This window comes from Amphiura filiformis, chromosome 11 (genome assembly GCF_039555335.1).
Source record: "Amphiura filiformis chromosome 11, Afil_fr2py, whole genome shotgun sequence".
Taxonomy (NCBI): domain Eukaryota; kingdom Metazoa; phylum Echinodermata; class Ophiuroidea; order Amphilepidida; family Amphiuridae; genus Amphiura; species Amphiura filiformis.
This window is the reverse complement of record NC_092638.1, coordinates 65,430,570-65,448,879: the sequence shown is the minus strand read 5'-3', so window position 1 is coordinate 65,448,879 and position 18,310 is coordinate 65,430,570. Positions and strand designations below refer to the sequence as shown.

General features: G+C 36.8%; 1 protein-coding gene across 1 annotated transcript in view; it reads right to left on the bottom strand.

The window, feature by feature from the left end:
* LOC140165162 (low-density lipoprotein receptor-related protein 6-like) overlaps nucleotides 1-18,310 on the bottom strand; it is a 55,841-nt gene that overhangs the window by 28,071 nt on the left and 9,460 nt on the right. Inside the window, exons 2-4 of the mRNA XM_072188604.1 lie at nucleotides 6,179-6,404; nucleotides 3,020-3,132; nucleotides 851-1,095 (exon numbers count right to left, since the gene is read on the bottom strand). Coding sequence (XP_072044705.1) covers nucleotides 851-1,095; nucleotides 3,020-3,132; nucleotides 6,179-6,404 — 584 coding nt within the window. The remainder of the gene's footprint in view (nucleotides 1-850; nucleotides 1,096-3,019; nucleotides 3,133-6,178; nucleotides 6,405-18,310) is intronic.

The window sequence follows — 18,310 nt, the reverse complement described above, 5'->3', positions numbered from 1 at the left end:
TGATTACAGTGCATAGTGCTATCTACTGAAGATAACAGATCCATTGATTACAGTGCATAGTGCTATCTACTGAAGATAACAGATCCGATGATTACATTGCATAGTGCTATCTACTGAAGATAACAGATCCACTGATTACAGTGCATAGTGCTATCAACTGAAGATAACATATCCACTGATTACAGTGTATTGCGCTATCTACTGAAGATAACAGATCCACTGATTACATTGTATAGAGCTATCTACTGAAGATAACAGATTCATTGATTACAGTGTATAGAGCTATCTACAGAAGATAACAGATCCATTGATTACAGTGTATTGCGCTATCTACTGAAGATAACAGAACAGATCCACCCATTACAGTGCATACTGCATAGTGCTATCTACTGAAGATAAGAAGAAAATCATTACTGTAAACTTGCACTGCTGATCACGCAGTGCATAGTGCTATCTACTGAAGATAACAGATCCGATGATTACAGTGCATAGTGCTATCTACTGAAGATAACAGATCCACTGATTACAGTGCATAGTGCTATCTACTGAAGATAACAGATCCACTGATTACAGTGTATAGTGCTATCTACTGAAGATAACAGATCCACTGTTTATAGTGTAAAGTGCTATCTACTGAAGATAACATATCCACTGATTAGTGTATAGAGCTATCTGCTGAAGATAACAGATTCATTGATTACAGTGTATAGTGCTATCTACTGAAGATAACAGATCCACTGTTTACAGTGTATTGTGCTATCTACTGAAGATGTATACTATTTTTCGACTTATTTTATAAAGTATTAGGGGAACTTGGACCCTATATGATAAATTAAAAACATAAACTTACGCTTTCTTCATAGTCGATCGTAAGCCCGTTAGGTCTCAGCAAACCACTATTGATGATTATCTGGCGATAGAAGCCATCGCTCATGCGCGCTCTCTGTATAGAGGGCGCTGTATCGCCGACATCAGTGAAGTACATGTAGTCTGCATGAGGGTCCAGTGCAATTCCACGAGGCTTGTGTGTACCACTGGATATCAGGACGCCACGCTGGGAGCCATCCACATTGGATTTCTCTATCAAGTTCAAAGCTGTATGCATGGGATGAATATATCAAGATTAATTTATTGACATTAAATTTATAATTTTTATTCAGTGGGAGTGATCCAGTTCGTAGACACATAATCTGATAGCATGATTTGGGTGTCGTATATAATCCCGTAGACAACCCCACGTAATCACGAGTATTGACAACACGTAACACGCTTGTAGTAGAGGTGCGTGCAGCACATTGTATGCTTAGATCTAGTCCGTAATACTCCCATGCACTTGCAGTATGCGTAACTGAAGATGTGAAGTTGATGATTTATTTTCGAATAAGAGGAGTTTTTATGACATAACTTAATTTTTTGCTCAATAAAATATTTCATAGTTATTAAAATAATATTTAAGGGTAGACGAGGTGTTGTAGGTCGAAGCAACCAAAAAATTGATTTTCATTATCTAGATCAATATATTATTGACAATAACACCTTGATGTTTTGCAAAAGTTCATTCTACAAATACTATACTTTGCAAACTTGCTTAATTTATTGTTGTTATTAAGTTATGTACGTTTTACAAACGTGTTGTTGTTTCAGTCCTCTTTACAACATAACTCAAGAACCACAGGACCTACAAAAGTATATCTGTGATATTTTAATTCTTCTACACGCTCGCTATGAAATGAGCAATGCAGTTTTTGCCAAAGCTTCCTACCATTCGCAAGAGTTTGAAATAGTTAATAACCATAACTGACTAAGAATGAGATGATGGTGATGGCTGATGGTTTTCGTTAAAAAGATGAGATACAGAAGATGATTTGCCGATATGAACAGACAACTTCTTTGGAAGCAGCGAGGGTAAAATTTCTTTACCTGCTTTTTTGGTACATCCAAGCAGTAGCGTAGCCAGGGGGGGCAAAAAAAAAAAAAAAAAGTGCCCTCTGACAAAAAAAATGAAAGAGAAAATCAGGAGGGCAAAGGAAAAGAAAAGGGCAAGGAGCCCTTTTCTAGCAAAATTCAGGGCAAAAATAGTGTAAAATACAAAAATTTTCCGCACTACGCGTGCACATTGTAATAATAAAGCCCTTTTTAGCTGGATAATGGGCGAAAATAGTGTAAAATACCAATAGCACATTTTTGGGAAGCTCGAGGACATGTATTGTCTCTATGTCTCTATGTATTGTATGATGCAACTGCAATTTTTTTAGTCTGTGCCCCCAAAATTTTGTTTTGCCCCCCCTGACCAAGAAAGCTGGCTACGCCCCTGCATCCAAGCGAAGAAAATCATTGCTAGATCTTAAAGTACAATTTGGTATCTACAAATGAAGTCAGTCATTTAGATAATCTGGGGATAAATTGTTCAAAATCCTGAAAACATATCTATACCATTTTTCCCCGTGAAGTGGCAGTGACTTCAAAGTGTTCAGGCAGTTGTTTCGCACTCGCAACTATGCGGCGTCTAAAGCGTATGAGTGTGTGTTCAATAGCACTTTGAACATTAGCCATTTGAAGCTGCGCCAAATGAAATGCGCACAGATGCCTCTGCCACATCAGGGTGAAAAATTCCATTGTACTGAAAAAGTTTGACAAGAATTCTTTGTTGAACACAGAGACAATGCTGGGAACTAATGAAGGGCACAATCACAGACTACTACAGACCATGTATCAACAGTCAAAGTCCCCATGCATTGTATGCTGTGAATTTTCGCATATTCATGAGGGCCGATTGTTCCATCATGCTGTGTCTAACAATCATGCCAGCGTTGCATGCCTTCGCATATACGCGATAGAGCTTCTTGTGCCTTTGCACTTACGGGATAGACCCTAAAAATATGCGGTAAGTGCATAGCAGTTTTGCCTGTCGCATTTCATGGAACAATCGGCGCAGTTATCGAGTGATGCTGAGACTTAAACTGCTTGTACACGGTCAGTTATCTTTTTTTCGTCCATGGCAACAATGCCTCATACTGACCTCCATCTGTCCAGAATAACTTCCTGTTGACCCAGTCTACTGCTAATCCATCTGGAGCTCCAAGACTGGTAGTGATGATGTCTGTAACGGGATAACCACTTGACAATGGAGCTCTGTAATCAATCAATCAATCAAAATTAATTAACGATATATCCAATGCAGTTGAGATCAGTGTGGTCTACATGTATATCGGTCTTTTTTGAGCAGGTACGATAACTAAGGTTCCAACCCAAAAATATTTGGGTTTTGTATGAAAATTAAGTATCTACAGTTGTCATGGTAGTGCTCAAAATTACACTTACATTTTAAAAAAAATACAATTTGTTTTTCAAAAATTCAGGATATTAAGTTCTGGTTTAAACTTTTTAGTTTGAAAATATTCTTCTTTCTGGATTGTCTGTCGATCATTAGGGGCAAACTTAGGGATTGGAATCCTCAAGACAATTCACAGAGCGGATTTCCTAAAGTTATGCTTAAGAACTGTATTGCTTAAGGGTGGGGTATGAACGTTTGGACAGTATTTATTGTGGGACATTAGAGCACATCAGACATATCGAATTGCATTCTGAATACGAAGAATGTCCTTCTGATATCAAATAATTTTCATTTTTGAAATTCGCAATGTAATTTTATGGCAAATGAATAAAAATTGATATTTTTGATATTTAACAGTACTCGAAGTAAACTTTATAAATCTGATGATTTATACTGAAAGTGTATGTACGTGGGATGGAAAGCCGATGATCAATTGAAAATTTTAACCTTTCGTATTGAGGATATGGATTTTTTTCCCCAAAACACCAAAAAAAATTAGGTCTTTTTGGGAAAAAAATCCATATCTTCAATATGAAAGGTCACAATTTTCAATTGATCGTCGGCTTTTCCTCCCAGCTACATACACTTTAAGAATATGTCATTAGATTTATAAAATTTACTTCGAGGACTGTTATATATCAAAAATGTGAAAAATATCAAATTTTAATCATTTGTCATAAAATTTGTATTACATCGTGAATTTCAAAAAATGAAAATTATTTGATATCAGAAAGACATTCTTTGTATTCAGAATGCAATTCGATATGTCTGATGTGCTCTTATGTCCCACAAAAAATACTGTCGAAACGCTCATTCCAGATCCCTTAAGCAAAAAGCCATCCATGCTGTCGTGGCTACTTTTTCATTGAGTTAAAAAAGTTTGCCCACCCTGCTGTAAATGTATACTCAGGTGGGAAGGACAATCAATTTGTTTACTTTTTTCAGTGTTTATATATAAATGAATAACAAGTCAATAAGGTATTTCTAATATGTTATGGTTGAGATAACATGATGATATATAATTACAGTTGAAGGTTATTTGCCTTGCCTGATGACAACAATGTATTTTGTTGTAATGGTACTTTAGTTATGTTAACTGCCTGAGGGTTTACAATCGGATCTCTTGTTTGAAAATAACACAATTCCTTAAAATAGCCAAATTTGTCAACATTTTCCAACTTTGACAAAACTTGTAGCAACTTTGGAGTAAGGCCCAGGCATTATTTTACTTTTGTACATCTAATTAGGCATACATGTAACAGTGTATAAAGGACTAACAATAAGTAATTGTAATTTCAACCACATTAAGTACTGCCTGAGGGTTTACAATCGAATCTCTTGTTTGAAAATAACAAAATTCCTTAAAATAGTAAAATTTTTAAACATATTCCAACTTAGACCAAACTTGTGGCAACTTTGGAGTAAGGCCCCCAAAATTGTTTTACTTTTGTGCATCTATTTAGGCGTATGTAACAGTGTATAAAGGACTAACAATAAGTAATTTCAACCAAAATAAGTACTGCCTGAGCTGAGGGTTTACAATCAGTCAATCAAGTCTACTTTGGTTTAACTTTTGAAATGATACTATCCCTTAAAATAGTAATATTTTCCAAATTTTGATTTTGTCAAACTTGTAGCAAATTTGGACATTGTTTTAGTTTTGTACACCCAATCCTGGTGGAATTAAGACATGCTCTCTCAATTGTGTAAAAGGCCAAATAATAAACTATTGTAATTTCAACCAAAGACGGTGAAGGGTCAAATGATATGCCTACGATCTGTGCAATTGTGTACTTACCCTTTCAATAAAATACTTATCATTTATTCAGTTAACCCCATGAGAACTACCTGCCGATTGGCCATAAAGAAGTTTTCATTATCATTTGGCCCAATCAGCAACATTGTTAGAATAATTTCACCATGCAAAAAATTGGGGTGAATTATTTGCAAAGCTCCATTCTGATTGGTGATTAAAGTGAAATATCATGTAATTTACCAATCAGAGGCGGGGTTGTAGATACGCTGGGCGGTGGCGGGCAGATCCGCCCGGCACTCTTAATTTCCACCCGGCACTCAAGTTAATTTTGTGCCCAAATACCCGGCACTCCAGTCTCAAATGTTTCAAAATCAATGAACAATCAGTATAAAAATTAGCAATTCTTATCAAAATTTCAATTTTTTTACCATTTCATATAAATTTCACCCGGCACTAAAATTTGCCTAGCTATAACCCTGATCAGAGGCAATGTTAGATCGGCAGGTAGTGCTCAGGGGGTAAAATCCTTGTGGAAGATATTGTAATTCCAACCAAATTCAATTATCATGATTATTCCAGATCCAACATAACAATTATCCATAAAAAGCATTAAAGTTGTGAAAATGTTAGAATTCTAAACAAAATTGTCAAATTTTAGGCCAATTTGTACTTTAGTCAACTGGATTTTATAAATTTCAACACATTGTAATAGAAATTTAATGCATCACTAGCCAAAATTTCCAGCTGGATTGACCACAAGGTGCAACTGGACTTAGAGATGGCAGTGAAATCTTCAACAGAGGGTGTGTGGAATTTAAATGGAATAGCCCACTGCTCTGCCACCATACATGCACTCTGTTACTTTGCTATCTTCAGTAGACAGCAGATATCTTGCCTCAAATTTGAACAAGTTTGATTGCTCAAAATAAGTTTATTGGATACAAAACAATCTTTAGTATATATATATAGAAGAATTAAGCAAATAGTAATAGCATGAAGTGAAATTAAACTATTACTCAAAGCGGAAAATTAGCTCACCTGAGAGCTTTTTAGCTTAAAAACAAAACTTATAACAAATACACCTTTACCTTGATATCTTTGTTGTTTGTCCATCATTATGACTAAAATACATGTATCCAGTGGAATAGTCATAGTCCAGTGCCACTGTCTCGCTCAGACCTGCCGTGAGGAAACGGTAGTCTGTCCCGTCAAAATTGAGTCTTCTGATGTCGAATGTGTTAGCTAGCAAGAGGTAGGGTTTTATTGAGGTCTCATGATCTTCTGAAGAATCTTGTGAAGATCCTGGAGTAAAACCTGTCAACAGAAAGAGACATAGATGTATAACAGAAAAGTACTTCCAAGTTATGACTCCTTCACTTTCTACCTTTTAACCCCCTGAGCACTACCTGCCGATCTAACATAGCCTCTGATTGGTCAATTACACGATATCTTCACTTTAACCACCAATCAGAATGGAGCTTTAATAATTCACCCCAATTTTTTTGCGTGGTGAAATTATTCTAACATTGTTGCTGATTGGTCCAATTGATAATGAAAACTTCTTTTTGGTCAATTGGCAGGTAGTTCTCATGGGGTTAAGACAAAGGACATTAACAGATGAAATTAAGTGCAAGTCCCTATGGCTATTTGTTACACAACAAATGGACTTACACTGTATAGAAAGTTGTGTCCTCCCCCAGAAAAAGCATGGAAAAAATAAAATTTTCAGTGTGATTTTTATAGTGTCATCAAGTAAAATTTCAAAAAGTGGCCTTTTAAAAAGCAGCTCCTTTTTAAAAGATGGCGACGCCCACCATGATGAAAATGGAATCCGTTTGATGCCGGGATGTAGCATTGTGAAGAAAAACATTTTTACTGATGCAGTTTTCAGTATCATAATTTCATGTGTAGTGAGAGAGCCAAACAAGAGAAGAGAAAATTCAAATTTACGCAAAGGGGGGAGTTGGAAAGGGGAATCCAAATACTTTGGGGCTCTTGAGCAGGAATCTGAATCTTTTACTTGAATCATAAGGGGGATAATAAGTTTTAAGAGGGGGATATTAAGTTTTATGGAGAAAAAGGGGAAAACAAGAGCAAATTTTTTGAGTGGATGTGAGGGGAGAACATAAAATTCTTTGTCAATTTTTTTGTCAAAACTCCCACCCCCCTGGCATAAATATTGAAAGGTTGCCTAATATCCTATCAAGGAAGTAAAAATGAATTGAAACAAGATTCAATTTAAATTCCTTTCGCTTAACAACTTTTAATCAAAACTCCCCCTGGCATAAATATTGAAGGGTCGCCTAATATCCTATCAAGGAAGTAAAATAGAATTGAAAGGAGATTCAATTTAAATTCCTTTTGCTTGGCAATACTGCGCTGTCAATAGACATGACCTTCAACCATTCAAACAAAACAATAATAACAAGATGACTTTTTTTCATTAATAACAATGGCAATGTGTAAGCACCTGCTACCCTGGCGAAAACAGATGAATCATTCCCGGGAATCATTCTGTCACTCTGGTAACACAACTACAGTACTAATCAAAGGTCTTTGATCTATGTTTTGTGTGGAACACATGATCAATTGGCGGGCAATTGTCTCATGTGTCAATGTACATGGTAGTACACACAAAACCGGTTAACTTTGTGTCCTCGCATTTGCATCCGATCGCATATGTGGAGACATACAAATAAATGTAGAAGTAAGGCATTTGTTGCTGCACAAACACATCAGCAGGGCCTAGATTGTCCGGGGTGCTTTGGGTGCTGAAGCCCCCCGCACTTTGTTAAAAATTATGTAAAATCAGCTGTTTTTTGGTGATTTTAGCCCTTAAGCCCCCGCATCTGAAAGAGTGGCTGAGCTCCCGCAGGAAAAGATCCTGGACACGCCAGTGAGTTTGCGGGAATCAAAAACCATCGCTTCACTTACGGCATGATTCAATGAGAGAAATTGATTCTCGCAACAAATGTTACGAGAATCATTACGTGATTCTCGTTGAATCTGAGGCCCTGCATGACAGGCCCGCATGTTTCAAAGGCCAGTGTGTTTCAGAAACCTGCCCATTCTCCCGGCCAGTATACCACTGACTAGAAACTTCGACTTTTATCCAGATACCCATAAATACCACAAAATACCATGATGAAACCCACTGCGCATGCGTGAATCCCAGCGTCTGCGATGACGCAATCACCCTAAGTAAAAATGCTCATGGAATTGCTGCCCGGGGTAGCGTTACCAGTGTAGCTACCGGTCCGTGATCGTGTGCTTGGCATGCAGGGGGGGTCAAAGGTTCGAATCCCGGGGGTGCCAAGTGACTTCTTTGTTCATCTTCTCTCCTTTTTCATATCTTCTTTAACTTCCGATATCAAAAAGCAGGGTTTGGTGTTAGGGTTAGCAAGAAGGTGTAACTTGATACACCTGCAACATTATACAAATATATACTGCCATGAGAGGTTCTGGTTAAAACTATGGGCCGAGGTGAGATCAATAGTACTATTTTCCTGAGGCGCAGCCCCAAGGAAAATAGTATTAATTGATCTCAACGAGGGACCATAGTTTTAACCAGAACTTCAATAAAGGCAGTATATATTTGTTTTATATACTTCATTAATATGTTCTTTGTTCATTAATTTGTTAAAAGAAAATTATTTGAAGTTTTGACTCTCCCGCTTCTATCCTGAGTAAACAGCACGGCTAATTTAAGCACAACCTACCCTTTAAAAAATCGAATAGCCTAAAATCGGGCTAACCAATTACAGCAGCGAAATGACGCTATGGCAGTTTTCAAGCGTATGTGAACTGTTCCAGCGCATAGAATGCGCGCACGCTTGAAGGCATGGTCAAAAGTACTATTTACGGCTTGGAGGTACTATTTACGGCTCATCCGGGACATTGAAAATACTATTTACGGCTTAGAGGTACTATTTACGGATAGGAGTACTGATGGTAGAACTATTTTTGGTCATGTGATCCACTTTTAACCAATCAATGAACAAGAATATATTAATGAAGTATATAAAACCAGCTATTACTTGAAGGTCAAGTATTGGACAAAAGTCACAAACTATTTACTCAATACTACAAAGCACATTGTACCTATGCGAAAAAGGCATGGTTGAACTATGGTTAACCATGGTCAACCATGGTTCAACCATGAGTTTTGACCATGGTCAAACCATGGTCAACCATGCTTTTGAAAAATGGCACCACGGCCAGAGACCATTTTGACCATGGTCTATCTAAAGTGACCATGGTCAACCATGGTTAAAACTTAGCATGTTTGACCATGGTTGAACCATTGTCAACCATAGTTCAACAACCAGGGTTTTGACCATGGTCAACCATGTTTTTGACCATGGTCAACCATGTTTTTGACCATGGTCAACCATGTTTTTGTCCATGGTCAACCATGGTCAACCATGTTTTTGAAAAATGGCACCACGGCCAGAGACCATGGTCAACCATATTCTATCTAAAGTGACCATGGTCAACCATGGTCAAAAATTTGCATGTTTGACCATGGTTAAGAAACAATAGCAATCAAGGAAGAAACAATAGAAAGAAACAATAGCAATCAAGCTTAAACCAGAGAGTTGATATTCTTGAGAGGGCACTCTATTCACGTGGTTTCTTTTCCAACGCTAAAAGATCACGAATTTTGGTGGTTTGCAAATAAAAAGTGTCCGCACTATCGATTGATTACGTAACTGTTATGAATAATTTATTAGGTTTTTCTTTGCAATCGCCTCGACCCATTAATACATATTATCTGTATTATCAAAGTACTTGGAATAGCAATCCGGTGAGTTCACTGAACTACGCCCTAATACTGATGGCGTTTTAATGGCATTTAATGGCGCTAATCCTCTCCATACACAGATGAACAAATACAATAGATGAAGGTCAACACGAATGACCCCTACATGTATGTGACATGTTATATGTGATGTACAAAAACCTGAATATCATAAAGATCAGTATTCGTTTGTGCATATGAACTGCACATTTACGTTGCTAGATATTACTCATTATATATAATGACAAATATTGGTATTATGACAGTACGGTATATATACATTGTATATAAAACGACTAATAGATCCTACTATCATGGCGTCAGGTCAATGTTCATCATACCCTGTATGTTTCTTAAAATTCATTCATATTTGAGACAAATTGCTGTGCCAATTTTATTGGTGCACAAGTAGATCCGTGTTTTTTTAAATTTTCATTTCCTTTTAATGAAAGAATTAAGGTTTTCCACTGCACGGTGGCCACAAGGGTGATACTAATTTTAATGCTATATTTTCAAAACGAATACGTGCTCTCGGTTGGCTCTATAGCGATTTCACAGAAAAGGTATTTCTAGTGCAATGCAGCGTCGGACTCTAGCTGAGAGCGTAGCCTAAGTCATTTCGGACTCCAAAAAGGGCTCTCCATACACAAATGAACAAACACAAAGGAGGGTAGTCTCCTCCGTGACCGGCTTGATTTCGATGGAGCGGAACCAAATTGGCTGCGGAGGAGACGGGTCATTTTTCCATGCAAATTTTTCAGTGTCAGCCGCCTGCTTAAACTTTAAATTAGCACCCGATAGAGGGCAGGGCCTGAAGAATGAGGAAATTATGGGGTAAATATTTAACAGAATAAACTGCATAATCATATTATTTAGATTTATTCCGTTAAAAATCTTATTTTAACTTATCAAATTACTAGTTTTTATATTCTATGGTGTCAAATATTTATTCACAACGTTGTAAATACGCATTAAATACGATTAATAACAACAGAGGCGCTTTTTCTCATTCACTACCCAGAGTCAACCATGGTCAGGTGAGGTGATGACCATGGCTGACCATGGTCACCCATGCTAAAGCATGGTCGACCATGGTATACTTAAAAGTGACCATGGTCAACCATGGTCAGGTGATGAGGTGATGACCATGGCTGACCATGCTCAGCCATGCTAAAGCATGGTTGACCATGGTATACTTGAAGTAACCATGGTCAACCATGGTCAGGTGAGGTGATGACCATGGCTGACCATGCTCACACATGCTAAAGCATGGTTGACCATGGTATACTTGAAGTGACCATGGTCAGGTGAGGTGATGACCATGGCTGACCATGCTCACCCATGCTAAAGCATGATTGACCATGGTATACTTGAAGTGACCATGGTCAACCATGGTCAAGTGAGGTGATGAACATGGCTGACCATGCTCACCCATGATAAAGCATGGTTGACCATGGTATACTTAAAAGTGACCATGGTCAACCATGGTCAAGTGAGGTGAAGACCATGGCTGACCATGCTCACCCATGATAAAGCATGGTTGACCATGGTATACTTAAAAGTGACCATGGTCAACCATGGTCAAGTGAGGTGAAGACCATGGCTGACCATGCTCGGCCATGCTAAAGCATGGTCGACCATGGTATACCATGGTGACCATGGCAACCATGGTTGACCATGGTCAAGCCACCATGGCTGATCATCGCTGACCATAGTTAACCATGGTCAACCATGTTTTGACCATGGTTGACCATGCTAGCACGGTTGACATTTCGCCTAGGCACTGCTATTTGAAAACAGTGCAATAGAGGTCATACTTTTAAACCAAAATCACAAGTTGCTTTGCTTTGCCAAAATCACAATCTAACAAAAAGAACAAATTTGTATTGTACACTGAAAACAAAAACTCGTATTATATAAGCTGAACTAAGCTTTTGTTTAGTAGGACCACTAGTTTCCCCTAGTAAACTAGTTTTTAATGTCGGACTAAACGTCCATCTAGTATGCTTGGCTAGTACAGCATGCAGTGAGGGAAATTGTTAGTACGGACATGCCGAACTATGCCAAATTGTGGTACTTTACTAATAAGTGAAAATTAGTTGCACCGCAAAAAGTCGGTCCAACTAACTTTTCTGGCTTTACGAATTGGTAGAACGAATCATGGTTGTGGTCCGTACCAAGGGTTGTAAATTCAACGTTAGTACATGACATGACTCTTATGACAAATAAAGCTAGTAGAGCCCCGGGGGGATCACTCATATATGAAAGTTGTAAGCATCCGCGTGAAAGAAAACGCGGATTTAGGGTGTTTTTGAAAAGCAAAACGAGGATCCGCGCGGATCCGCGATTAGGGTCTCAAAACACTCATTTTTTAAAGGACGATCCTCGCTTAGGGTATTTTTTTTAAATTACCCAATTAACAGACATTAGTGGTGACATATTTATCAAGTTATTTGGCACAAAAGAGTGGTTTCTAAGCAATTTTACTAACCAGATTGTTAAAAAAAATCGGAGCTGACTTCAACAACACCAATTTTAAGCTTACTGATATCATGACTGTCACTGTATGGCACTCTACTGACACACGCAATGAATAGGGGCAAATTTCAAACCAATTCCTCACTTACGGTGTTTTTATATTGTCTGTCCTTGTTTAGGGGTAAATTTAAACAAATTCCTCGCTTAGGGTGTTTTTATTTGAGAAAAATCCTTGTTTAGGGTTAGTTTGAAAATTTTTCGACATCCTAGCTTAGGGTCATTTTTGAAAGTCAATTCACGCGGATGCTTACAACTTTTATACATGAGTGGCCCCCCCGGGAGTAGAGCTAGTCTCTACTAGCTTATAGACAACATTTCACACTTGCAGCTGCAGACGATAGCACATCTAGCGTCTTGAGATGGACAATTTAGCCCCGATTCTAACCCATTAGAAATGGTCGAAGAAATGGAAAGGTATGTTTTATTGACATTTTTCCCAAGCTTGTTTTTGAATAACTTACAAACCGTTAGAATTTGAAATGAGATTGTAAATCGGATCACAAATGTCATGATCATGGACCGTGGGTTTATGCATGCATGGTTGAGGCTGCCATGGCTGCCGAATTCGTGAGAACCTTCATCATGCCGTGTGTAGTAGAAAACAGGGCTTGAAAAATGGGGCCAAATCTGTTTTTCAAATTCTAACCATGCTAAAACGGTTTGTAAGTTATTAAAAAACACAAGGTTGAAAAAAAGGTCAATAAAACATATCTTTCCATACCTTCGACCACTTCTACCGGGCTAGAATTGGGCTAGTTCCACATGCTAGTTCAGTCAGCTGAACTAGTGAAACATCATTAGTACAGATTGCCCTATTTAAAAAAATAGTCGTACTTGACATCGTTTTTGATAGTAGAGCCCATTAGTTGAACACCCCAATATATTAGTTGAGCCCCTAGTAGGTGTCAGTTGAACTAATTTATTTATTAGTTGGTCAAGGTTGAACTTTATTTATTTATTTATTTATTTATTATTCATTAGGCATTTCAACAAAAATATACAGCAAAATTAGACCAGCAAGCAAGGGCTGCCAGGGCCCAACAAAAGTGGCAGATAAAGCACTGACATCTAAAAGATGAGTGGACCCCACCCTTGCAAGCTGGTCATGAAAATAAACAAAGTATTGCACTATAAATACACATAAAAATTACAAAGATTATTAACACATTAAAAGTACAAACATTTTTTAAAAACAGCACTAAGTTTAAGGCATGAAGCCCCAAGATACAATAAAGAGACACAATATATTGCACTTAGCCAAGCAGGATAAAACACACCACAACATAATGAGATAATGCCCCCCCTCCCACCCTATCACCGCAACAAAACATAGATGTCACCAAGGATTAAATTTCTTGAATGGACTGAAAGTGGTCTCTCAAGTGGGATTTGAAGCAGTTAAAGCTATTGCACAAATAAATATCAGTGATGTGACGGGGGAGGTCAGACCATTTTTTGGGGAAGCGTTGGATGGAATGATAAAGAACTAGTATATTTGATAGTTAAGTCGCTAGTGTATCCTGATGTACTAATATATAGTTTAGTCCAGTCCAGCCGTACTAGGTATAGCTCAGTCGTACTTGACATTGTTTTAACTAACTATTCTTTAGTAGGGCACCCCAAGTTTTGTTTTCAGTGTACAATATATTTAGTTAAAATATACTATGTGTACAATTTGGTACAAATCAACTTTTCCAACTTGTGTTGCTAAATTGTAGGGTTACCAAAAAAATTCAACCCGAATTGCGGGTCAAATAATGAAAAATTTGTCCAAGTTGTCTTTTAACCATTCGTTTTCTATCATTCTATGGGACAGAAACTACCTACATGTACTGTTGTGGGAGCCAATGTTGAAAAGTCACTCAATTTCTAAATAAACCGTTTGATTCTATGTGACAAGAATTGTCAAAAATCATGGAAAATCTTCAAAGGTCACCCAATTGGGCTACCAAATCGTGTGTTTGGCAACCCTTCTAAATTGTAACCTAGACATACATGTACAAGCTTTGATGAACATTAATAATTGTTGTGATTTTGCGAGCAACACAACTAGGGTAACGCAACAATAAAAATGTGGAAATATGTTCACTTACATAATTGCTCTAAAAGTCTAAAACTGACTAAGTGTGAAAAATTACCTGTGCTATACTATATCAGTAGAATCTTTTCAAATAGTTAGGGGCTGTGCAATAATTATGAGCCCGGGAGTAAAATTTGGGGGGGGGCAAGAAATTTTGGCAAGCTGAAAGGGGGGGGCAAGCAATTTTGGCCAGCTGAAAGGGGGGGCAAGCAATTTTGGCCAGCCGAGAGGGGGGGGGGCAAGCAATTTTTGGCACACATTCATGGGGCGATAAAACGTACTAAAAGGCTTAGGAAAACAGTACGTCACAACATATATCTAGACCATTCAAGGTTTGTATATTGGGATCCCAAAAATTTGGCATGTGTAAAGGGGGGGGGCAAAAATAGGATGCCTCCACCCACCGCCTAATGCTAAAGCCCGAACGTAGCACTACACAAGAGTTTGGCCTAGAGATGGTGACTTTGCCATGTTTGCTCTGGCATAGACCTTTACCTTTAGTTAAAACCCTGGTGAGAAATCATGCAATTCTTAATCAATTTTCCAGTTTGCTGCATGGGTTGCTATTAACCTTTTTTTAGAAGCATGCAGGAAGGACAAATTTGGTAAACAATTGTTTTGTGATTTGACCTTGGCTCATAAATGGACAGTTCAGTGATTTTATGGAATTGTAGGTCGGAAATTAAAAAATAAACAAATAAATAACAGTTAGTATAAAGAAATGCCACATCATAGGCCTTCAAACATGTGTTTGAAGGCCTATGGTGACATCTACACAGAGATTTTCTTTCAAATGGTGTACATTCTTGAACAGATTGTGGCATATTTGATATATTTTCTGAAAATAAACTCAACTTTGAAAGTGTTGACAATAATTAGTTTCTCCAACATGGTACACCTTGCATTTATATGGGTCATTTTTTTTCTTCAAAATGTTCCCAATCCCCCCAATTTTGTCAAAATTTGCCCAAATATTGTAACCAGGGAGAAAGTTGTAAAATTTGGTTAAAAAGTTTTAATACTCCCGGGGTACTCAAGTTTGGTTTTGGTAGGGACGTGCCACTGAGAATTTGAAAGTGGACCCATAAATATACCAATTTTTCAAGAAATTTGGACCCATTTATATACCAAAAGTCAAAATTTTCGGCCAAATTTAACCCAAATTGTCTTAGTTTTTACAAATTTTCCCAAAATTTTGGGAAAATTTTGAAAATTTTGCCTAGATTAAGGAAAATTGGGCTATTTTCCGAAAAAATTAAGAAAATTTTGAAAAAAGGACCCATTTATATACCAAAATAGGCTTTGAAAAAGGGGTCATTGATATACTAAAAGGCTGAAAATGCTACCCATATTTGCGACACGTCCCCGTATGGTCATTTGTACTGAGGAATCGTACTGAGAACCCCCGGTAATACTCTTGGTATTTCACTATGGATCCAAACCTTTTTAAAAATGGGTATATTGATGGGTCCACATTTAAATTCTCAGCAGAACCTCTCTCCATAAAGCAAACTTTAGTTCCCTCTGGACAGAGAAGATAATCTTACCCTTCCCAGAATTCTTTGCAACATGATACATCACCTCATGACACTCCCATTACTATGTACAAGTTCGCTTTGTTTGCATTTTGAAAATAAACTGGCCAAACATGAGTCGAGAGTCAAGAAATAAACTCTAGTCAAGAAATAAATATTTACATTTGTACAATATCTGGATTTGCTCAGTTCATTGAGGTGCTTTTTATCACTATCAACCCATGTTGCACTAGATAGCAAATCAGTACAGAAAACAGGGAGAAATGCATTATGGGAAGTGTACGATAACGTCTTTGCCTCTGGATATATTAATGCACCACAAATGAAGTGTTTTAGGCATATTTTAACAAGTAGGTCAAGATTGATTTGAAAATTGAACTTTATTCACTCATTCCTATCAGCTTTCATACACCAATTGTTGTGAGATTAGATTAGAACAATACCTACATTGTAAAGCCCTTTATGTACAAACTACCTGTGTACTGTATTGAGTTCCTTTGAAAATTCTCAAGTTGGTTTTACGTCTTTTGTACCCACTGTGTAAAACAATCCACACAAATCTAACCTTTTCTATTGCTTAAAAGTGCTCAGTACCAATATGTGAAAACAAAATTTAGAAAAGTTTTAGAAAATCATGTAAAACTTTTATATCCAAAAACTATAGTGAATTCCATATCTTTTAAAGCTTTTTAAACCCACATACACTTAAGAATGCATTTAATATTAGCACAAGCATATAATTTTGGTCCATTAGTTTTTCAGATGGACCTTGCAAAAATTTGCCAAAGTTGCCAATTTTTTTAAATTTTAAAGTTCTTATAAAAATAATCCTAAGCAGGGTCAATTGTAGCATAGACTTCAAGCAATAATGTGTGATTTGCATAAATTGCATTAAAAATAGATTTTATTTTAAAAAAAAATTTAAAAAAAAAAGGTTTTGGAAAATTAATGTGTTGTTATTCTGTTCTAAAACACACTAATTAAAATGGTCTCAAGCACTGTGAGTGACCCAAGCCAAGCACTTCACCTGAATAAAATGCTTTTTTTATTTCCATTTCCTGCCATTTGGTTCAATAACAAAATCAGTGATATAAATATTGATTTTTCCATCGGAAATTCCATCTCCATGCGCTTGAATTAACACTAGTAACATGCAACTGGTGCACTAACGAGGAAATATTGATTTATAACAATTGTAAATGATAATTGATATCAAGTTGAACATGACTGCAATAATTTATAATGCACGATTAGAATGGTAGAAAAAAATCATTTTAAATCAACAATAAATGAATTGAAATGTAGTGATGCAAATGAGATTGAATGGCACTATTGGTATAGATATTACAGGGTGTCTAAAAAATGTAATATAAACAGAAAAAATATTAATAATATTTACATAAATGAAAGTGCCTTCTCCCTCACTCCTTTTTGTAAGAGTGAACGCGGAAAATTCCAACCAGAATGATCAACTGTATGTAGCCGATAATGTACAGAAATTACAATTTCATGTAAAATGTCTTATTTTTTCTTTAATACACAGCTTTCAGCAGAACCACTTGCAGGTTATGTTCAGGGCATTAGGCCAAGAAAAAAAAATTGTTTGCTTGCCCTCAATTGAATTTTAACAATTGGGTCGGTCGGTCGGGATTTCTTTTTTTTTTTTTTTTTTTTTTTTAAATTACTAACCAACTCTACTGTTTGTAATTAATTAAGGCTCAAAATATGAAAAATCAGACAATTTTGGTGTCAAAATGAATCAACTAACATTACAAAACAACTAAAATGTTGAACAAAAACTCTAAAATACATTTTTTTTACATCTTCAGAATGCAAAAATTTGAAAAGAAAAAAAAAACTTTTTTAAGAATTTCCAAAATTAGGGTCGGTATTCTTTTGTACAGTAAATAGAAAAAAAACCTTTTTTCTGATTTCCAAAATTGGGGTCGGTCGGTTGAGGGCAAGCAAACAACTTTTTTTTTTTTGGCCTTAGCCTGAGGGGTGTCCAGGTGTCATTTGGACGCCCTGTTTTCAATTTCTAAAATTCGAATTTTTATAATGGAGTGAATAGGAAGTGGACACTCTGATTTTGTAGAATAAGGTATTTTTGACCATTTTGGACACCTTAAAGACACCCATCTGGCTAATGCCTTGGTTATGTTAGCACATCTATGACACCAAATAAGGTGCTAAAATCTGAATTTTGATGATTTCTACCATTCTTTGGATGAGCAAATCACTGAATGGTATGAAACCATTTTATAAT